At 44.8% G+C, this 22,978-nt stretch overlaps 1 protein-coding gene and 1 long non-coding RNA gene across 3 annotated transcripts; one reads left to right on the top strand and one right to left on the bottom strand.

Annotated features, from left to right (window-relative positions):
• On the bottom strand, nucleotides 5,394-15,539 carry CX3CR1 (C-X3-C motif chemokine receptor 1). Of its 2 annotated transcripts, XM_021386918.1 has the most exons (3): nucleotides 14,932-15,539; nucleotides 13,614-13,735; nucleotides 5,394-7,009 (listed from the first exon to the last, which is right to left on the bottom strand). In XM_021386918.1, the coding sequence occupies exons 2-3, from the start codon at nucleotides 13,630-13,632 to the stop codon at nucleotides 5,931-5,933; spliced, it is 1,098 nt and encodes a 365-aa protein (XP_021242593.1). In that variant the 5' UTR covers nucleotides 13,633-13,735; nucleotides 14,932-15,539; the 3' UTR covers nucleotides 5,394-5,930. The 2 variants fall into 2 exon arrangements, with proteins under 2 accessions (XP_021242593.1, XP_021242594.1); XM_021386919.1 differs by lacking the exon at nucleotides 13,614-13,735.
• On the top strand, nucleotides 8,415-19,706 carry LOC110393724. The gene is made up of 3 exons (XR_002435136.1): nucleotides 8,415-11,758; nucleotides 15,539-15,806; nucleotides 18,137-19,706. It is a non-coding gene; the product is annotated as an uncharacterized LOC110393724 (long non-coding RNA).

Below are 22,978 nucleotides of genomic sequence, written 5' to 3'. Positions count from 1 at the left end.
CTTCATCATTGTCTTCTAGCCCTGTCAATCATGGCCCTCACAGACTTTGTGTTGCTAATTTCATTTTTAATGTAGAATTTGTGGGCGTAATGCAATTACTTTTTAAAATTGTTATTAGGAGAGAATTCAGCTTCTCTCAGTTGCCCAACTCTCTCAGCACATGGATCTGTGGTCCAAATGGCTGGTAGCTGAACTGTTGAGCTGCAACTGAATATGAAGCAGTGACAAATGCATATAACATATCAGAGACTTCCAGACTGGGTGGGATGTGAAGAAGACTGTTCCAGTTACAAGTGAGGATGACAGTATCTCCTGTGTAGTGGAAAAGCTGTGCCCAGAGTCTTTGCTTGCATTCTCCATCCTGTTCACTGGGCGCTGCCTTCAGTGGCATAAAGTTAGCGTGCTGCTTCCTGCTGATCAAACGGTCACTGGTCGAAATGTAGTAAATGCAAACTCCAAACCATTTTTCACTAGTAAGCTATTTTTTTTTTAGTGGGAAGCTATTTTGCAATATTTCTTTAGGGAGATGAATGGCGAATAGAATATATTAGCTGCTGACATTTGTGTACTCAGTATTAGCGCAACAAACAAAATTATACAGGAGCTCTTGGTGGATATTTTTTGTAGTGTTGAAAGCTATGTGTTAACCCTAAATCTGCAACACCCAGATCTTGAGGCTCGGGTGTGAATATGTGTGAGTCAAACTCTTACAATAATAGCCAAGTAAATTAGCAGCTAATTATTGCAGCAGCAGCAGAATTATTACCAGCTTCGGCAGAAGTTGTATGTATGTGACGGGAAACATCTTTTTTAGTTCTAAATCTTAGCTTCAATTACTAGATTTGAATTTCAGGATTGTTAGTCTGGAAGTCACAGGTTTTCTCCAGAGTTCCAGGTGTCCTGTGAACTTAATAAACTGAGGTGCAAACCAGTAAATCTTCGAGTGGGACTGGGTAGGTATTTAATACAGAAAGTACTTCATGCACTACTAAAATGTGGCTGCTTTGGAAGTGGTATGTGAATGGCCTTTGGCAAAGCATGGCACAGTGCTAGGGCAGTGACTACAGAACAGAAATGTTAGCAGCTAGGAGTGAAAGCAAAGGTGAGCAGGGACAGCGTGGTTCCTACCATTCGATTTTGACAAGAATGCAGCTGGTAACTGAGTTTTTCTTTGGAAAACTCTCCCACGTTTTTTGGGGATGACAGGATTTGGGGCTTGCATAAATGAGACTTCTCCTGTGTTTGGCAACAGTGTACTGCTAGGACAACAGTTTTGTGTAATCTACAGGAACTCAGTGAGGCACCTTGCAAAGGTGATAAAGACAAAATGGAAATGATAGAACTTCACCCATAACCAATGCATTTGTAAATAGTTTATCTGTAGAATGTAGCCCTTAAAGCTGCAGGGTACCCCTGAACCAGGACTTCAGACCCACTCCCAGCAAATTCTAAATCCAAGGGAATATGTGAACAGTGTTTTCTGATGCTGGTGCTGAAAACTCCAGCTTTCACCCCTCAGCAGTTTCCCAGCTCTGTGTGATGCTCTGACTGGTTGCATTCCCAAGTTTTTTCTACAAATTGTAAACCCCACAAGGTCAATGAAAAGAATTAAATGTTGTCATGCTTTGCTTGAAAGTAAGGAAACATTAGTCATCAACGCTGATGACAAAAAGTCCCCAAAACACAGCCTTCTACTGAACCCAGAGGATACCTGACCTCAGCTGATAGATAGTACTAGATAGTGTGTACTAGATAGTACTAGATAGATAGTGATTTAGGTTAGATATTAGGAGGAATTTTTTCACACAGAGGGTGGTGACGCACTAGAACAGGTTGCCCAGGGAGGTTGTGGATGCCCCGTCCCTGGAGGCATTCAAGGCCAGACTGGACGTGGCTCTGGGCAGCCTGGTCTAGTGGTTGGCGGCCCTGCACTTAGCAGGGGGGTTGAGACTTGATGATCTTTGTGGTCCTTTTCAACCCAGGCCATTCTATGATTCTATGATTCTATGATAGTACAAGTGGGTGTGTGCATTTTCATTTGCAAACTGTAGCTTGCCAAGTCTAATTTTTATGTCATGCAGACCTTTGGCTTTTCAGAGAGTAGTGAACCTGGTGGGCATTGTGTGTTTCGCATCCACAGGCCGAGCCCCCTGACCAGACTGTGCTTCTTGGGAGGAACTGTGGTCTCCTTTTTGGTGGATGGGAAACAGCTCCAGAATCTACTTTGACTTTTGGGACTCAACCATTTCACATTTCCAAATGTATATTAGTTTTCACCTAAAAAATTGATGGCGGGAGAGGAGAACTGCAGGGATGAAATTCAGGTAGGATCAGTACAAGAAACTCATGGAAAAGTCTATGCTGTAAAATAGCTGGGTGGTTAGAAAATACCATTTTCCTGCAGCAGAGGTTTTGATAGAGAAGTAATACCTCAGTGAAAAGGCTGCAGTTAACTGCAAGTCCAGTGGAGGGACATAGAGAGACAGCAGAAGGCTTTCAGTCAGGCTTGAGTGGTGGAAAGAATACTTCCAGGAGTGCAATGGGTAAAATAAGCAGAAACCTGGGGAAGTGGTATGGTTCATGGACACTGAACTGTTTTAAGGGACATTGCAACATTACTTTTCCTGCTAATGCAAACAGAGCAAAAACGATGATTTTGGTTTTTATCATGTTTTCGAAGATTTACCACTTCTGCTCTGAGGAGGCATCTCAACAGTTCTGTGTTGCAGAGCCCAGTGTCTGGAAACCCCCATGAAGCTTTTAACATCACGCAACTGCTAAAAATTGAGCAAAAAGACATTGTGCATAAATAGCAATTTCTATATAATGACTTGTAAATATATGGCATAAAAATTGAGCTCTGCAGAGAAGGATCTAGGTGTCCTGGTGGACAACAGGTTGGCTATGATCCAGCAGTGTGCCCTTGTGGCCAAGAAGGCCAATGGTATCCTGGGGTGCATTAAAAAGAGCGTGGCCAGCAGGTCGAGGGAGGTTCTCCTCCCCCTCTCCTCTGCCCTGGTGAGGACACACCTGGAGCTCTGTGTCCAGTTCTGAGCTCCTCAGTTCAAGAAAGACAGGGATCTCCTAGAAGGAGTCCAGTGGAGGGCCACGAAGATTATACGAGGCATCTCCCTTATGAGGGAAGGCTGAGTAACCTGGGGCTGTTCAGCCTGGGGAGAAGAAGACTGAGGGGGCATCTGATTAATGTTTGTAAATATCTAAAGGGAGGTGGGAGGCAAATGGATGAGGCCAGGCTCTTCTCAGTCAGGAGCAATGGCCTAAAACTCAAACACAGAAAGTTCCATACAAACATGTGGAAGGAATTCTTTATGGTACAGGTGGTGGAGTGCTGGAACAGGCTGCCAGAGAGGTTGTGGATTCTTCTATGGAGATATTCAAGACCTTCCTGGACGCCTACCTGTGCGACCTATTGTAGGGTACCTACTTTAGCTGAGTGTTGGATTCGATGACCTCTTGAGGCCCCTTCCAACCCCTGCCATTCTGTGATTGTGATATTATTCTGGCAATCCTTGGAAGCCTGGCATTGCATGGTGTAGCAAAGGAGACAGAAAAAGGGCAGAAGGAAGCCTGGCCTAGCAAGTGCGGGTGTTTTGCACATGCTGTTTGCATGAGTTATCATTTAGAGAGCCCAGGCTTGCCGAAGGCTTGACTCACAGCAGCAAGTGTGCCGTGCTGGCGATGATGCACTGAGGGACATGTTAGTGGGCATGGTGGTGTTGTGTTGGTGGTTGGACTAGATGGTCTTTGAGGTCTTTTCTAACCTTAGTGATTCTATGATGAGTGTACAAGGTGATGTGCTGTGAGGTGCTGTGAATGCTGGGGATGTGCTGAATTCCTGTGAAACCACTTCAGGTGGCCAGGAACATGTTTTCCTTTCCTAGAGAGCTGGCCAGGCCACTGGGGCTTGAGCTTGTCATTCTGGCTCATAGATAAAGCTGCCTTTTACTCTTTGCACTCAGCAGCTTACCATTTTCTGAAAACAGAGTGAAGACTGAACAACCCAACTGATATTGCAGTGCTCAGCCCTGCAATAAACCCTCTCCAGGCTGATTTCGTGCAGACGACTTCTTGTTTGGTCTCAGAGCACCTTCCTCTTAATTTCTGCACATCTTAGCATTTCTTAAAATGTCACTAGTGGGCAAGGAATCACTTGCTGGGGTGGGGGCAAGGGGAGTTTTCTTGCCTAGGCAGACTGAATTCTGAAAAATAATTCTAAGTGATGCTCGCACTACACTTATTCTTAGCCAAGAGATCTGAAAGTTCACTTATAGCTGAAATTTTAAAAATTAAGTGTGTATAATGTTTACACCTAATACAAGGTGTTTTATGAAAAGGCACTGTTATACTGTAGGCCATGCTGAACGTTCAGCAGAAAAAATTGATGGTTTACTATTTGCTGAATGAATGCTTATGGAAAATTGGTCAGTTACTGAATGGAGATGCTCAGCTCCAAGATTTCTTAGAAAAATGATTTCACCAAGGTCCAGAAAGAGCCTACTCCTCCCACTGACTAAGACTTTTATCTTAGTCAGGAAATGAGGGCTTCATCATATTTTATATATTTGTTGGTTTCATCAATGTGTAAAAATGTGTCCCATTGACATGGATTTGTTTTGCAAGATCGATCTTTGGTTTTTCTTTGCATGGTGATCTCAGCATCATGGATGGCAACAGGCCATTTCTCATTCTCATATCTCCAGCCTACAGAGCCTACAAAAGCCAGCCTGTGGTAGATAACAACAGCAGTTTTCCAGGGAGGCCCTGGGAAGGGACTCTCCGTTCTCTTGTTTGATTGACATTTGTCACCCTGATGTATTGTCACTGCATGGGTAAAAGGGATATTTGGAGGCTGGTGAGCACACATATTGTACACATCCCACAGGACACATAAGTCTGGATACACCTGAAGGTTTCTCAGGGAAAATCAGCTGGGGGGGGGGAGGCCATGCAGATTGAGGGATGTTGTGGCAGACAGTGTGGACAAGTGGTTATTTTGTCCCCAGAGCTGTTTTTTTTTTTTGTGATGATACAGACACAGTTGGTGTTTACAAGGTGGGGCAAGCAGAGCATGGGTGTGGAGCACATACCTACTCTGTACTGCAAACAGTGGCCAAGCATGACGACCCCCAGCCCACACCCCCAGTGCCAGTTGTCCCAGTGTTTTACCAACTTGGCAGGCACTCGCTCTGCAGAGCTCTTGAGGATGTGCTACGTGAAGTGCTTTGCCAATTGATGCCCAAAGAAATCAGGAGAGGTGCTGCTGGTGGTAATCAGCTCCTGATTGGGTCCCAAGCACTTCAGAACAGTCCTTGCTCTGGCTATTGCATGTTGCTGAGTGTATGGTTGGCACTAAATGCATATTCAGAAAGATCTCTGTTTTTTAGGGTTTTATTAGTTATGAAAGCACGGGAAAAACATTTGTTGCAATCAACAACCCCACAAAATTTCTTCCATATGGATATAATTCAATATATAGCTACAAAAATAGTCCCATTTGCTAACAGTCAGCTACTATTCATTAAAGAGATCTCAAAAAAGGAGTTAAGGTCTGTGTACATTTATACCATGTGCACATAAGGACACAGAAGCGCAGATGACAAAACTGTGTAACAGTGTCCTGATCCTTAAATTCTTCTCCAATGCTGTTCTGGGCAAAGGATGCTGCTTTTGCTTCTACTTTACCTCTCTCTTGATCCCTCTTCACTTCAGTGTTCAGCCTTGACATATTGTACTGCTTTTGTTTTTAAAATATTCACTATTTAAGAATATTTAATGCTTAACAAGAAGCACGTCAGTACTTCAGTGCTGTCATAGGTCTTTTGCAATGGCTAACATTGGTCTCCTGGCAGTGCTAGCCCTGCAGAAGGCATATCTACACAGATTTCTTTTTCCAGTGAGACATTCTTGCTTCAGAGGAAGACAGTTCCATCCTGGTCACTGGTGTTGAGGGTGATGTTGCTGTTCACCATGCTTTCTGCATAGCTAGCTGAAGGGCGGACTTGGTAGGTATTGCAGGGCCCACAGAAGCACAGGCATGGGCAGTACTTGAAGCAGACACGGTGAAGATACTTTCTGAATTTTTCCCCAGCAAAAGCATAGATAAAAGGATTGAGGCAGCAGTGGCTGAACGCAACAGTTTCAGTCAGGTGCATTGCATAGTCCAGTGATTTAATTTGATTGCAACTTATGAATAACTCATAGTGCCTTAAAGTCTCAAGAAAAATCAGTACATTGTAGGGGGTCCAAAAGAGAAAAAACACAATCACCACAACCAAGGTCAGTTTTATGGCTCGTGCTTTTTTCTGGTTTTTGCAGTACAGCAGGGTTTTGATGATCCCACAGTAGCAATAGCATATGATGCAGACTGGGATGAAAAAGCCTACGGTGTTCAGTTCCACATTGCAGAACACCGGCCAGATGTTCATCAGCTCCTGGGGTAAAATAGGAATGCAGTCATTTTCTAACATCTGGGAGAACACAAAATGTGGCACCGAAACCAGTATTGCTGTTGCCCATACCCCGCAGGTTATCAGAAAGCTGTGCTTAATTGTTCTGGATTTTAGGGAATATGTTGCCCTGACAATGGCCAAGTATCTGTCGATACTGATCACAGTGATAAAAAACATGCCCCCAAAGAAACCAATGTAATACAGTGAGGACACAACTTTGCAAGGGATAGTGCCGAGGGTCCATCCCCTCACTGTGTTGGAGGCCCAGAAGGGGAGGGAGATCACGAAAAGAAGGTCCGAGACAGCCAAGTTCAGGAGATAAATGTCAGTGATGCTCTTTTTACTGCCTTCTTTCACGATGGCCAAAACCACCATTACATTCCCTGCAAGGCCAAGAGCAAACACGGCGATATAAAACATTGGCAGAAATATTTTTCCAAATGTTTGGATGTCAGTTTCATCGCAGGTGAAAGCAGTTTCCTCGTAACCGTATTCGGTTGTCACTTCAGGGAGTGCTTCTGTCATGGTGAATTTTCTGGCTAGAGGCAACATGAAAAGGGAAAAGAGAATAACGTTAGGGAGAGATCCAGGATGTGGTGTTGTGAGAGGCCTCACCAACACTCACTTTGGGATTATGTCCCTATTTGAGTTAGAGAGAGTTTTATCGCTGTAGCGGTAAGATAAGTCCAGACTCTACTCTTAACATGTACTCCATTAAAAATTAGCTCCCTAGTACAAGGAAAGGTAAGTGAGGTTGTTAAAGGGTGAATGAGCCCCTTCTGCTTGGATGAGCAGCTGAGTAGCAGCAAAGCAGGCAGTGCAGGTCGTGCATCACTGCGTGAGAAATGCGGGCACTCTCCCACTTTGCTGGGCAGCGTTCAGCAGGAAGCAACATTCTAAATGTAACTGTGATCAGCACGTAGCGTGTGATCAGCAGAAGCCAAGCCTAACCCCAAATGCTAACCCCAGGGTGGAAGTGTGGTAAGACGCCCAGCTTGAGCACATCTGGGTAGATGCATGCTGATGTGGCAGGAGCAAAGATTAGGAGTGAAGCAAGTGGAATCCCAGCCTACATGTCCATGTTCCTCTGATAGCAATAACTTCTGCAGCCTGTTTGAAATAAGCCTTGCATGGCTAAACATGAAATAAAAATGGCCCGAGGTGTGAGACAGCCCTCACCCAAGAGGTTTCGTAAGATGCAGTGGGAACTACAACAAACTCCCCTGTGGATGGCTGCTCTGACTCTACTAACATTATCTCCAAATGCCTCACTGCTAGAATGCCGTTTGTGGTGTGGCCCATCAAGTTCTGGCCTCTCATTTTGTAGTCAATTCTCAAAGGGTGCCAGCTGGCAACATGCACTCGCCATTGTAAAACAACTTATTCTTTGCTGTCCCCCAGGCACCTAAATGAGAAGTGCCCGCAGTCATTAGCAAACAGTCTCTGCGGTTTGGCACAGGAAAAGCGGGCAGGCAGAAGGGCTGTCTCAGCACGGGTGTTGTGGGGCACCGGCAGAGGGCCGGGCTGTGCACAGCCCGCAGGAGCACCCACAGCTGCATGGTGCCTGGAACCGAGCCCTCTGCCTGCTGCCCACGTTGGTTGTCCAGCTCCTGGCAACGTGCAGAATTCATGGCAAACAATGAGGAAATAAGGTTTTAATTTTCTGCTGGTGAGATAACTAATTGGAATTGCCTATGGAGGTGGGTGAGATGTTGCCTATCTCTTCCTGGGTCTGTCCAGTCACTCCTTTATCTACCATGCAAAGGGATACAGGAGCAAGCAGCAGACATAGTATTTAATCATGGAGTCATAGAATCACCAAGGTTGGAAAAGACCTACAAGATCATCCAGTCCAACCGTCCACCTATCACCGATAGTTCTCACTAAACCATGGCCCTCAACACAACGTCTAAACGTTCCTTGAACACCTCCAGGGTCGGTGACTCCACCACTTCCCTGGGTGGTGCTTTCCCATGCTGACATTTTCTTTCATCTCTTCAGAGACTAAATGTCTGCTGCAGATCCCTTTAAAATGGAAAGACGTATCAGTGATGCACCAAAGACTCTTGTGCTGCATACGAGTCATTAAGAGCCCGCCTGGCTCCCTGCCACCCCTCTGCATTGTGCCACAGCCTCCTTCTTGCCCTGTGGGCTGATATGCTCACAGCTGGCTCTTCACTGATGCACCGGAGTGCGATAGCTGAGGGCTATCTACATGGAAGAGGCTGCACATGAGGTTTGATCAGCCTTGGCAAGAGATGGATCGAGGACTTGAGGTCCCAGCCTGTCCTGACACGCAGAAGTAAGAGTCAATTGATAACTCTCATTTCCCCTTAGCATCTCTGCTATCTGTGCACCCACAGAGAACTGTTTGGCAGTGCTGGTGTGTGAACTTCAAGTGGAAAGAAGGAGCTCACACTGCATCGCTGTCTCCTCTCTGAGGGCCCCTACTTGTGCTCATGGTTCCCATGCTTGCTCCCTCAATTCATGCCTAGAAAGGCAGCTTGTTCCTCTGGAAGGTTTCTATATGAGCCAGTGCACGTCAATATATTGTGCCGGGTGCAGGAAAGGTCTCATACTTGTCAAGAAATGCAGTTTCTGCCATGGGATGGCCCTAAGCCCTGGCGGCCTTCTCTCACTGCTCTCATCCTGGTTAGGTGATGTGGTAATGTGGTCAGCTCTTTTCGAATACTTAGCTTGTCTAACACCACTTTGCTCAGTTTAAGCTGATATTACCCAACAGATGGACTGCAACCAACCAGAGGCCTCACAAGAAACAACTCATATGTCAGATATGCATAATGCAATAAAATTTCATTGCATTCTGAATTGAGAGCAGGACTATGTCCACCTGCATCCTTCCCAGCCAGGTGTTTGCTGCCAGTCTTGCAGAACCCACCCTACGGTTTGATAGTCTTCTCACTGTCTGACTCAACCCAAATGTCTCTCTTGTGTTTATGATAAATGTTAAAATAAGGGAAAAAGTTAACTGAAGACTGCAGAGCATACTGAGTAAGAATGGTGTGGCTGTAATGTCTCTCTGCCGGGCATTTTCCCTTGCTGAATACAGGAAATAGTAGATTCACTTCTGCTTCTCATGGAGCTGTTCAACCGCTTTTCTCTCTCCAGATTTATGCACAGCTTTGGGCCCTGCTCCCCACAAACACTTCTGCTTTTAAATATGTTTATAGCTGCCTAAAAGACAATAGTTGGCAGGATGAAAACCCTGTTTCTCAACCCAGCTGTTCCCAGCCAATTTCTGTCATGTGCACTGTATATAATATATAGGGAAGTGAAATTATGAGAGATTCACAAACTCACAAACTCCCCTAAGTGACAGACGCTGCATTTCAACCTTCAAGCAGCCTTGACATCAGACTGGGTCACACAAGAGCCAAATCCTGTCTGCACATCTGATCCGTCTCGTTATCAGGCAGGTGCCATGCTACAAGCTCTACTGTCAAGAAGCCAAGTCTGCCAGCTCTTTGGCTTTCCACGGTGCTTCTGCTGTGACTGAATGAAGAGAAGTTAACAAATAACCCAAACCAGATCTCTGCCAGAGAGTTACGCTTCAAATTTGCACAATATGCTGATTCAAGATTTTTACACTTCAGTCAACACTTCAGGGTGAGGTTGACTTAACTTGCTTTTCCCATGCAAACAGGGCATGCTCTTGGCCCATCTCACCCGAGCCGCACAGCAGTGGTTCAGCCTGGTGCTGGCCCAGGGAAGCTGATAGGCTTTGTGGGGACCCCTGTGAAACCTGATCAGCGCATTTGCCTTTCTCACGTTTTGATCTGAGCCGCAAACACCCTACCCAAATATAAACATCATTGCTTTTGTGCTGTTGCAGCTACACCCATCAGCTTCCCACCTACTGCTGGGTCTTGGCAAGACCATGGGCATGTCCTCCAAATGAAGTGGCACAACTACTGGTGGCCCTTCCAGCACACACCAAAAAGGTTTAAGAGAATTAAGTGGGACTGGATGGAACTGAACAGGAGGGAAGTGGGTTGAAAGCCTTCTTAGCTCTCTAGGTGAAACTCTGGCACCAAACACTCAGCATGTAGTCACCAGGATGCTGCAGATACTGCTAATGGTAGTTTGGATGGTGCCTGAAACAAAACTGAGATGTGAGAGCAATGCACTAACCGGAGCTGATGCCCAGTTTCTAGTCTTACGCCCAACTGGTTGGTGCAATTGCTGTGGTTAACTTTCAGAGCTGGGCGGCTCCGTCCTTAGGGGATGATGTCTAGAGCTACTTAGTAACGTGTTAGCTAGCCAGGGTCTGGAGCAGGCCCAGTCCAGCAAGTGCAGTTACTTTAAACTGAGTCATTCAGTCCCCAAATGGGGACCCTTTCTACAAGTGCTGGAAGGAGTTGGTAATGCCAGTACTCAAAAGCGGGAGTCAAATTAAGACAGTTCATACAAGTTAATGCCAAAATAAAATTTAAACAGTGAAGATGGAGAATGCAGCTAATGCCGTTCTATGTGGTTTTATAGCAAGAGAAAAAACAACAACTTTGATTTGGTCATCTGATGAGATGACAAGGCTGAGAATAACGCTGTGCAGGAGATTTGCACCTTTGGATTGCATTGCCCGCTGCTGTGATCGACACTCTCCAGCCCATAGTGATGCAAATCTTATATAGCAGTATAATTGGATTTGGACTGATGAGCTGTCAGATTAAAAAAAAAAAGTCAGTGAAAAAATCCATACCAAACTATATATATTGTTTGTAAAAGCTCTGTGGGAGCCATGAATTCAAACCCCAAAAAAACTTCAGTATTATCATCAGTGGAGTGAAAGCGGACTGGGAATCAGAGCCAGTAGGGTGATCTGATCAAAAAACTAGATGACTGGGCAGCAGTTCAGCAAGCTCTGAGTAATCTGGGGTTTCTGAGATGATTCACCCTCACGTTTATTGTAGCCAGCATTACATGTTGGAGAAATGAGCACCACAAACTGTGCCTGGAACACAAGGTCTATCCACCAGGCAACCATGAAGCCAGCCAGCGTGGGCAGACATTGAAACTGAGCACCCGGCTGGATGCTTCAGTACAAAGAGCTGATGCAATCTTTGGGTGTTTACAGCTGTACTACGTGAGAAGGAACACAGGAGGGAAAATTTTACTGCTGTAGGGCTCTCTGCTGGGGCTGTAGGCATGCTTCATGTGTGCAAACTCATAAGAGGTGGAGAAAGTAGAACAAAGCAAGCAAACCTCTGGGACACTGTCAGGTGCACCCTTGCTCCCTGCTCCCACAGTCGTTCTCTGACGACTTTAAGGTGAGGAAAACTCTTTCTTTGGATTTATTCTTTCTTCTGTGATTTATTATCTGATCATTTGGGCCATTTCTGTGGCCAGGCAGAGTTCTGTAAGCTTTAATTGCTTTAATTTATAGAGGTTCCCCCCAAGACTCTGAGGATAAGATTTTCAGATCAAGTAGTGATCTGGGCCACTTCATTCTTAGTTTTTGCAACTCAATGTGGAGTTCAAGGTGAAGAGGAAGAACACTGAGTGTTTTCCAAAATCAGGGCATTTAAGGTACAAAATAAAAGACTTAGAAATGGAAGATGATCAAACCACTTCAGGTTTAGATTAACATAAGCCTGAAAATTGCAGAGGCTTATAGCCACTTAGCAAAGACATTTAAGTCAAAAAGAGTTAAAAAAAAACAACCTTCCCTGAATCAGTTCTATGGTTTTTACACCACAGATTAAGTTAGAAGCAGTAGATTCTAAAACTTAAATTCAAGCCAATAGCTGGAGATGAGCAGCATGTAAATCTAGAAATTTAAACCAATACTTCTGGGTTAAAAGAATGTATTTGAAAAATTTGGGCTTTGGTTATGGAGGACAGGAGGGGATAGCATAGAGTCCAGGATTTCTGCCACTGTAACCTAAGGCTTTATAAAGCAGTGGAAAGTGCTAACCTGGAGATAACTGCAGGGCAGCAAGGAACCAGGGCACAACTTTCAGCTTAACCGTTGCATCAGAATTAGCTATACTCTGATTTTTAAAAAGCAAACAATAAAACAGAAACATGGAGCTATTCCTGTCTACCAGTGGGGAAGGCTTCACCACCTGTGCTGCAGAGCAAACACAAAGGCCTTATTTTGACCAAGAGCTGGAGATGCTCATACCCTGGTCCCACCCAGCTGCTGTTCATGCTAACTTCCTGGCAAGGGGGGCACAAGGGTCTGAGCGTCGGTGCCGGACCCTGTGCCCACAGCCACATCCCGCTGCTCGCACCGGGCTCTGTGTGGTTTCTGGGGCCGTAGCAGCTCACCGCTGCGGTTGTTGCTGTATTTATAATGAAAGCTGTGAGATGAGGCTTTTAATGCTTTAAGCACCCTCTCTCAAAGTCCCCCAGAGGCTGTGGACGTGCAGGAAATATTTTGCCCTTGTGCCAACGGTCCCACCTGCTTCCAACACCTTGCTCTTCAGGTTTTCTCAAGGCCATTCTGAGGGTCTTCTGGTCATGCTGTATCTTCAGGGGGCTCTTTAAATGCTCAGATGATTTGTTGGAGCATATTTTTTGTTGTTGCTGTTGCCTCTTAGGTAACAACAGAAATGAGCATGGCCTTAACAGTGTGGGATATGGGCTCAGCTTTCAGGACATGACCTGGAAGGGCTCTTGAGCACCTGAAGTTGCAGTTAACCACATAAAAGCGTTTTACTGAGATGCTGTCACTATTCAAATAATGCTTCTGAATGGGAGCTAAGCACTAGGGTACTTCCAAGAACCTCACAAGGCACTGCCTTTGGCAGTCCAACTGTTTTAGAATTGTGTCTCTAAGAAGCTTGGAGCCCTAACATATCTGTTTCAGAAATGACTTAGGAGACTATGGCCTGGCTCCTGTATCTCCCATGGATCTTACAACTGAGGTTCAAAAACCACTGAAAAATGCTTCTGAATTTTTCCCCCATGCCTCTTAGGGTCATGGCTTTGTGGTCCTGATGCTGTTGAACAGACCCACTGCCACACGTGCTGGGGTCCTATGCAGAAGCTCTGCTTGCTGAACAGGCTTCCAGGCAGTGTACAATCCCAGGGACCTGCCACAGGACAGGAACATAAGTGAACCGAATGGCTGGAAGAACCATGGCTTTGTCCTCACAAAGGTCATGCTGCACACTTTACCTCTAAATTTTACACGCATAGCTGTGTGTTTTGCCTTTGTTTTCTCTTAACTGCTCTTCCTCAGTATTTCTTTTTCCCAGGCCTTCTCTACTTGAGTGGCATTCAGATTTTCTTCGTGTTTTCTGTGGGAGGAACCATGGAAAGAGACAGTTTGCAGCAGTGTGCACTGTTTGCCCTTGTTTATAGTTACTGCTGGCACCATCCTCCCGTCGCCTTTATTGCTGCACCTTTGTATTTCCTGTCCCCTTTTTGTTATTAATAAGATCTTATAATCATGGCATCCTTGAGAAACCTGAGAAATGGGAGATCTGTTAAATTATCCTCTCCACTGTGTTATCAGAGGGCAGCACACGTTACCCTGTGACTGGCCAGATAAATTCTTTCCTGTCAAGACCACGCGATCCCCTAGCAGACCTCCCAGCTCGCTGCATGTTCTTGCATCCCCTTCTCCCAAATTTAGATTTATTTATCCCCCTTTTGGACTTTTTCTGCACTGCTCAAACTTTCAGAACTCATTGCAGTCGCTTCCCTTCTTTCATCCTGTTGCCCCTGCCCCTGCCCTGCACACAGGCTTTTCCCCAGCAGAGTAAATGCTGGGAGCAGCTGTTTCTGCATCTGTATTTGTACCACACGAGTACTTAATGGACTGCTGCAACTCTATTACATGAGTGTCTCACCAAAAAAGATTGTGTAACACCCTTCCCAATGAAAGCTGAGTCATAGAGAAATTAAATAATGTGGTCACACAGAAAGTTGGTTTCTCAAATTTTTGGATTTTTGTCATTACCTTGCCAGTCTGCCCACTTTCTGTCATCTCTAGCAAAATCCTGTATTGGGCTGTTTTTCACTGTCATTGATGTTTCTGCTGTTGGTTCACTGGCCAAAACCAAAAGCAAGCAATGCTGGTGAGCGTAATGTTTGGAAATCCCTGCAGACATCCAACAAAATGCATCTAATGAAATAGAAGGGCTGCGTCCTCCTGTCTGTCCTTCTGTGCTGATGCTGCACACTGCTCATCTCTCAGTGTTTTGCTTTAACTTTGAGGGCTTCTAGCAGGGTGAATATTTCCCTCACCACAAGATGCCACAAAAAATCAGCCACCAAGTAAAATGTCTCTGCCCCGGTCTGCTTTGACTGGTAAAAGTGTTCTCCTTTCTACCTTCATGATTTGTAAACATTGCCCGCATCATCTTCCTCCAAAGTAAATCTCACTTAGATTCCCAGAGCTAAGCAGCAAGGAGCTTCCCTAAGTTCATGAGTCACCACTTCTTGTCATCCTGCTCTGTCAAATTATAGGTGAAATATAATTGTCTCTTACCTTAATTCTTAGTTGTCTTGAAAACCAATGTTTTCTTCAGGCTGAACCTGATTGTTTTCAAATGTACATTTCCTCTTCTCTAGCATTTATGCCTGCCCTGTGAAACCTGAACTTTGGCAGAGCAGCTTCCTGGGCTGAGCTTCAGGGCTGAGCCGGGTATTGATGTGCTCAGCTGTGGTCCCGCTGTCGCGTTGTGAAATAGTGAGGCAGGACACGGCTAGTCAGTGGGGCAGAAGTGCATACAGAAGCACAGCAGGGGAGACAAGGAAGCCTTTGGGATCTTCACACCTTCCCCCTAGTGCACAGCGCTGAGGGTGATTCTTCCAAATGCTGACCCTCTCTGTGAGGACACTTGGGACCGCCCAAGGGGATAGAATGGACCGAACCTCTCAACTGGGGATGGTCTCAGATGCCAGGGGCTGGGGGAGCGTGGGCAGCGTGATGGCAACTTTTCTCCAGCGATGCTTACAGCTTACTGTGACACCTCCACACCACCACCAGCGTGAAGCCACCAGCTTTAGGACCCAGAGGAGCAGGGCAAGGAAAAGGGCTAGGAGGTGCGTGCAAAATAATTTTAACTGCATTGGTATTCTTTCTTCTTCTGCAGCCAGTAGATCCGGAGTAATGTTTAGAGCCTTGAGACTACTGTTATACTCACAACATGTTGTGCTGCTTCTTTGCCCATAAATAAGATTTTGAGCGCAACGTCTCCCTGCAGCCCACTGGGCTGGAGAATTCTGAGAGTTTGAGCGCGTTCATTCCTCTGTCTGGCTCTGGACTTCAGCATGTGATGCTCACAGCTGCATTAGAGGTGACATGGTTTAGCACATTTGGGATGCCAGCACCCCTGTTCTTCTCCTTCTTCACAAACAGAGGTAAGGAACTGTGCATTTTTTTTCAGGAAAGTATCAAAAGGCTCAAAGCTGTTTTCTCCCCACACACTGAAAGTAGCAGCTCTGACTGCCAATATCACAAACTTTCAGCTTTCAGAAAGATGATTTAGAATCTACAGCATTAAGGAAACCTCATTGTGAGAACTGACAGATTCAGAAAGATGAATTAAACTTCCTTGATGCCAACAATGCTTTGAAGTTATCCCTGCAGCTCTACAAATGTGTCAAAAGGGATACCCACAGGAGTTATAACTGCAGGGTTTCAAATGAAGAGAAACTAAGTCATGCTGACTTACACACTTCCTCAACAGATCCCCCTGGGGAGCAGAAAAGCCTTTTTGTTGTACTCTGATGTTAGTGATAAGCCTAGATAAGAGCGTTGTTCATTATCATAGCATGCATTTTCAGTGTAACTTGAAAACACGTGACATGAATGCTGCCTAAAAGACAACTGCACATCAAGAATTATCCACTTTCTGTTTTCTGCCTCATTTCACCCACTGGTACTTGGGACACAGCTCAGGGATAAGAAAGCCTGAGAAAGCTGCTGCAAAGGCTTTCATCCTTATCCACGCATAAGGGGGAAAAGCACCTTTTGCTCCTCCAAGCTAAGGAGAAAGAGACTGCGTCCCTCCTAACCTGAGAGATGTTCCTGGTTTGTTGTCTTCCATGAGGCACAGGCAGGTAGGTGCCTGGGTGCTGGCTGTCCAGAGAGAAGGTCTCTCTCAGCTCTTGAAAGCTTCCCTGGGATGTCCTGGGCAGATGTAATTGCCTGGGACTGCTGGGGGACTGCTGCCCTCCTCGATCCCTGTGCTGCAGCACCAGAATGTGGCTTTGGAGTTACAGCAAAAATAGCCCTTGAGGATTTTATTCTCTGTACATTTGGAAAAAAAAAGGGTTATTGTGGAGAACAGCCTATAGAGTACTTTCTAAAGGTATGGGAACCAAAAAGGCAGTACTTTCTAGAGGTAAGGGAACAAAAATGTCCATAGAAATTGCAAGCATCCATACGGTAATGGTATAAGAGCATCCCAGTTCAAGGTCTGTCAGAAGGGAAATACCCTTGTTCTTACTTTCCTCTCTATACAGAGCACTGACAAGGAGGTCTTGTTCTTCCAACTAATTTTGACTTTAAGCCATGAATGTCCAACTTCTCAGTTTGCCTGGGCTGCACTGAGTGAAGAAGGATCGTCTTGGGCCACATATAAAATACATAATACAGTTAATATATATAAATATTAACACTTTATATATATATTTATTAAAACATGAAAAAAGACAGCAACAAAACCATAAGACTAGTGGGATATTTGACCTTGTTTTTGTGAAACTAATGCATCAGCCTGGTAGTGATTGCAACTTAGTGGGTTCCCAAGGCACTCTTCAGAGATTCTCATGAAATTTTACTCTTCCTGTGCTTCGCCCTTGAGAATAGTTGTTCACAAATGTACATACTGCCAAAAACTATGATGTGAATAAGGCATGTGGCCACTCTCTCGATTTCAGTTTCCAAACCCCTTTTTTAGGGCCCAGCATCTCAGTTTGGGGTTCAGAGAGTCATTCTCATGGTCCAAATCCTCACTGTAGAGTCCAGAGCCTCATTTTCAGGAACACGCCTTCTTTTTTATGGCACAAACAATCTCTTAAAGCTCTAAACTCTCTTTTGCTTTCTAGAAAGCTTACTAATAGGATCCTAAGGCTCCATTTTACAAAGCACTAAACCCTTATTTTCAGGACCTGGAGCCTATACTTGGGATCCAAAGCTGCTGTTTTATCACCTATAGCCTAAACCTATAGCCTCATTTTCAGGCCTGGATTGTTATTTTAGGCTCCAAAGAATTATTTTTAGGGCAAAAAGCCTACTCTTGGTTGACCATGGCATTTTCTGACAGGACAAAATTTATTCAAGGGACAAGGCCTGAATTTTAGAGCCTAAGGTCTCCATCAGTAGCCAGCCCCCCTCCCACTCACCAATCACCAACGTTTGTGAGGGCCCAAAGCCTCATTTTAATGCTCAGAGCCTCCTTTCTACTGCCCACAGCCACATGCCAGGGGCCAAAGCCTGATATTTAGGGCCCAAAGACTGTTTTGGGGATCAAACACCCATTTTGAGATATCAACACACTGATTTAGGATCTAGCTCCTGAGCTGGAGAGTACGAAGCCCCATTCTGAAAGGCTGAAAGCCTCATATCAATGTCCAAATGTAGAGCACAAGCCTTCTTTTTCCATTCCAATGCACAGTAATGGGACCTCAAACATCTTTTTTATTGCCCTAAGCTTCCTATGACATATTTGGCTTTCACTTTGCAGGCACAATAAAAGCATCTCTAAACAATTGCTCTGAAGAGTGAACTCCAACCCTCGCACAGCTTACAAGCCTAAACAGTGCATCCGAAATGCTGAGTGCTGACTGCAGCCATCTCCTTCTCCGAAGCTCTGCCTGGAGGGTGAGCACCCTGTGTCCGGGTGCAGGTTCTCCTCCACTTGTTTCAGAGGGAGGGAGAGGCCTCTGAAGCAAAACCCAGCAGAGGGAGCCTCGTCTTCTCATGTCACTTGACATGGCGGCGTTCTAGACTGCCAGTAGGAGATGCAGTTGTTCTTCATTACAAATGTGGGAGGCAAAAATTGCCTTGAGAGAGAGAAACGCTGCATCTAGGGGTGGAAATGTCTTAGCTCAAGGGCTGGAGAAGGGAAGAGCCGCAGAAAGCTGGCACACTTGCACACAAAGCTAGCATACTTCATGCAAACAAAAAGGCCCCCCTTCCTGAAACCTGCTCTGACAGCCGTGCCCCGATCTGTTGGTCTGCAAAGACCTGCACAGCCCTTGACCTGGGTGAGTACTGTGTTAAGAGATCAGCACTAAATGGATATCTCACCTCAGATGGTGATTCATTTCATTTTTCTGAACCAGCCTCCACAGCAAGCAGTGGGTAAGCCCAGCACCAACGTTCAAGTTCAAGAATGAGTCAGACTGTGGCTATTTTTCCATGGCACCAGGCTTCAGAGAGAGCTGGTGTGCCTCTGAAATCGAGAAGAGCCTGGGCGTGCTGTGCTGGTATCGGTGCTGGATTACTGGAGGTGCTGTGGGGAAATGGAGAGGTGAGCAGAGACCCACGGCTCTGCTCTATTTCTTGGTGTGCCTCCTCCTCCTTTTGGCAGAGTGGAACTCAGACCCGGCTTAGTGCATCTGATCCGATACTTAAGAAGCAGGAGGTAATTAATGAACCCATGTCAAATATGTGACTTCTTACCTTGCTGCATGCTGGCTGAAAACTGTCACGGGGAAAAAATATGGTTTCCCAAGGTATCTTTAATTATCTTAAGCATGAGACTGTTCCCTCCTATTCTTAATATCCACTACTTACCTTTCAGCCTAGGCAGCAAATGGGGGGATATCCTGTAGAACAAAGTCAGAGCTATGAAATTCAAACTGGCATATATAGAAGAGTTGGTATTTATTGGTAGAGAACACAGAGTTACTAAAGGTTACTAAGGTTACTAAAATCAGGCAGAATTCTTAACTTGCCGGTTAGCGCAGTTTACAGGATGCAGGTTGTGCCTTACATTTTTCATGAAATATCTAGATGGTAGAAAAGTGCCTCTGGTCCTCAGTTCTCAACTAGCTCTACATTTTTCTCTTACTGTCTACCAGGGAGAAACATTTCCAGGCCTACTAATATACTTGTATGCAGATTTCCTTAACCACGTGTAACTGTATGCTCCCTACTTTTCATTTTGGGGTCTTTTTTCCCTTCATATTTGCATTGAGTTCATCCTCAGTCATTTTAATATTTTCTGTATGTCACCACTGCTGAAGCTGCTGCCAGTTCCTAAGTTACAGCTCAGCATTATTTTACAAAATCAATAGGATAACAGGAGTGGCTTTTTTTTTTTTTTTTTTTAATTGAGGGCGGTCTGCATCTTCAGCTTCAGTCTCTGGTGGAGAAGAAGTGAAGTTATTGAAGTGTAGTTACAGCTTTGGGGTTCTTTTTGTTGTTGTTTGGGTTGTGTTTTTTTGAGGAAAAAAATATCCAAATCGTCTTACTCCAACAGTAAGATCCTGCTCCTGTGTGCAGTTAGAGAATTCAGAGGGATACAAGAAGATTGTGTAGCAGTGTGCTTTTTAAAGCTTACTAGCCTTTTAATTTGTGATGTGCATTGTATCAATAAATAATTACAAATTTTGTTATGAGAAAAGCATTTAAAAGCAGAATGAAACAATGCTTTGGAGTTTATATTACTCCTAAGCTACAAATCTAGAGCTTGATTCTTACAGAAAACCATTAAGCTGATGCTAGAACCATTGCTTCTACTTCCTTTTGAGAGACAAAATACAGATTCAGTCTGAGATTTCACCATTAAATAAATGAATGGATGAATGGATGAATCAATAACTAAAATGACACGACAATGGAAAAGGCTTATTATTCAAACATTTTATTTCTGGAATTATTAAATAAATAAATAAATAAATAAATAAATAAATAAATAAATAAACAAACAAACAAACAAATAGAAGGACCTGAAAATGGAGATTAATCCTACAGCTTAGGCTGACTAAAACAAGATATGTTGCAAGTATGATGAGTCTATTTATTTCAATATATCCTGATGTATTTATCTTTCTTTTCCATGGGTTCAAACTGGGATTTAACCCAAATCTACTTCATCCACATTTTTACTACTCAGCAGTGCTACCTCTATAATACCCAGAAACAGGCAGAGAAAGAAATGGAGATCAGAACATTTACTGTCTTCCTCCTCTCCTCTATTACCAAGGCTTATTTTCTTGGAACCTCCATCCCTCCCACCAGAATCTAGTGAGAGTTGCTTTATGAGTGGAGCAACTGATGTACCTTCCAATGGGCAACAAATGCTCAATCGTCTGCTGGAAATTTGGGAACGGAGGGAAATCTTTTGTAGACACAATTTGTTTGGTGAAACCATGCAGTTTAAGTTGGCGAATGAGGCTTGTCATGTTTTCCGTCAGAAAAACACTTTACTTCCCAGTACTTCAACCTTAAACATTTCTTTATCGATGACAACACAGTTTCCACCATGACCCCACCAACTCATCTTAAATAGGTCACTTTCAATCAATCTCAGAATTTCTGTGGAAAGCTGGGGGCTGAGGAGATGCTGCTTTGCTCTCCTCAGTAGAAATGTGAGGGAAATGTTTGGCTTCTTCATCAGAAGACATTTGTGAATCCTTTTCTTTATCCATGCTGAAGCAGCATCCCAAATTGCTCCTTGATCCTGTCCTGGAGGATGAGGAGAATGGGAGCCTGAGGACTCACCCAGCTTCTCTGGCTCAGAAACGGAAGACCTTTCTGATTCAGGCAGCTCGATTCTAATTATTCTTGTCTCAGTTTAACAGAAGTTCTCAAGCAGAGGCATTTCTGTGATGAGCCAGTCTTCATCCTGCCAGTCAGTAAGTTAAATCCAATGCAACTGTCAGGATTCTGTTGGGAGATGCTCACGTCACCGTGATGTCATCACAGTGACATCGCTGTGTGGCACCAGGGCCTGGCTGGCTGGAGCAGCCAGAGCAGGTGTCACTGACCGGCACTCGTTGCTGGTCCTGCACAGAGCCACGGGTGTTTGAACTAGAGTCCAAAAGCAAAGAAAACTGTATTTAAAGGGGATCACTCCTCACCTGGACCTTGCTTCCTCTCTGGTTTCTATGCTTTTATTGGATATTTCAGAAATTTAGAAAGCAAGCACATGAACCAAAGAGAGGTTGTACACCTCCTGTTTATGCCATCAGCAAAATGCACTTAGTGTCTTTTTCTAGTTGGAGCTCTGAGCAGCCTCTGGGAGACTGCTGACATTGCAAAACAAAGATTTAATCTGAGATTTCACCATTAAATGAATGAATGAATGAACGAATGGATGGATGGATGACTAAATGGACATGACAACTGAATAGGTTTATTATTCAAATATTTGATTTCCAGTGCCATTAAATAAATAGATAACTAGATAAATAAGTAAAAGGACCTGAGAATGGAGAAGGTGTATTACTCAAACATCTTTCCAGAACTATCTGTCTATGACCTCTTAACTTATGAATCTGTAACTGGTGTGGCTTGATGATCACTCAAGGATAGCTCAAGGATGGGTCAAACTCAGAATATTCTATGACTCATATGCCATCCAACTGTTCATTTCTCATGTACGGCCCACACCTTGGCACCCCACTCACATTTGCTAGAAAGATTGCATTTACCTCCAAGTATGGGTCAGCAAATGGGTAGGACTTTGGGGAATTATTCCCTTGCTGCTCTACATCAGTTAACAGCCCGTTTTTGTTTCATTTGCTTTTTTTTCTGTACAGGAAGGAGAAAATAGGGGACTGCTGTTACATGCTGGCCTTGCTCACAAGCTCTTCCTGATCCTTGAAGACAGGAATAGATATCCAGGCAGCCAGTGGGGACAGATGGGGTGTGAAGACCTCAGCTGGCCGGGGTGCTGAAGTGCCCTTTCTCTCAAAATCCATCTGCTTTACATTCCCCAAAACCAAGCATGTAGACGAGTCTGGAGGCACTGAGTGTTCTTGGAGAATGCCAGGTGAAGAAGGGCTGCGTGAATAAATGTGATGTCTACATGCATGCACATGGTACACATATTAATGTCAACGGGAAATTTGCCTGCATACCAAGGCATGGCGAGAGCAAATAGCTCTGGGTGGGAGGTACCACAGCAGGCCTTGCTCTTGGCTTGGTAGCACTACTCTTCTGGAGGTACCTTGTCTTACATGGTGTCTGACAGAACTGCTTACACCAGAGCTGGCCTGGCATTCTCTGACTGCTCTAATTAGCCCTGACTGACTTCACCGATTAGCCAAAAAGCACATTGGACCCATGCAAGTCCCAGCCAGCTCTAAGACAAGAGCGGTGTTGGGTGGAGACAACAGCCCAGGAGATGCACGAGTCAGCACTCTGTGGAAACCCAAATCACGCTTCCACTACACCGAGTGGGGATTTCTGTGATGTGCCTCCGCACATCTTGACATTTTAGCTGAGTGAAGAGAAACACAGTTTTATGCAAAAACGTGCAGTCAAGCAGAAGCACACCATACAAGTTGTGCATCAGAACTGCTGCGGTTCAGCAGCAGCTTTGCTTTGGTCAGCATTACTTGCCCAGACTGTG

The sequence above is a fragment of the Numida meleagris genome, chromosome 2 (genome assembly GCF_002078875.1).
Source record: "Numida meleagris isolate 19003 breed g44 Domestic line chromosome 2, NumMel1.0, whole genome shotgun sequence".
Taxonomy (NCBI): domain Eukaryota; kingdom Metazoa; phylum Chordata; class Aves; order Galliformes; family Numididae; genus Numida; species Numida meleagris.
The sequence above is the reverse complement of the archived record's forward strand: the minus strand, read 5'-3'. Positions and strand labels throughout refer to the sequence as shown.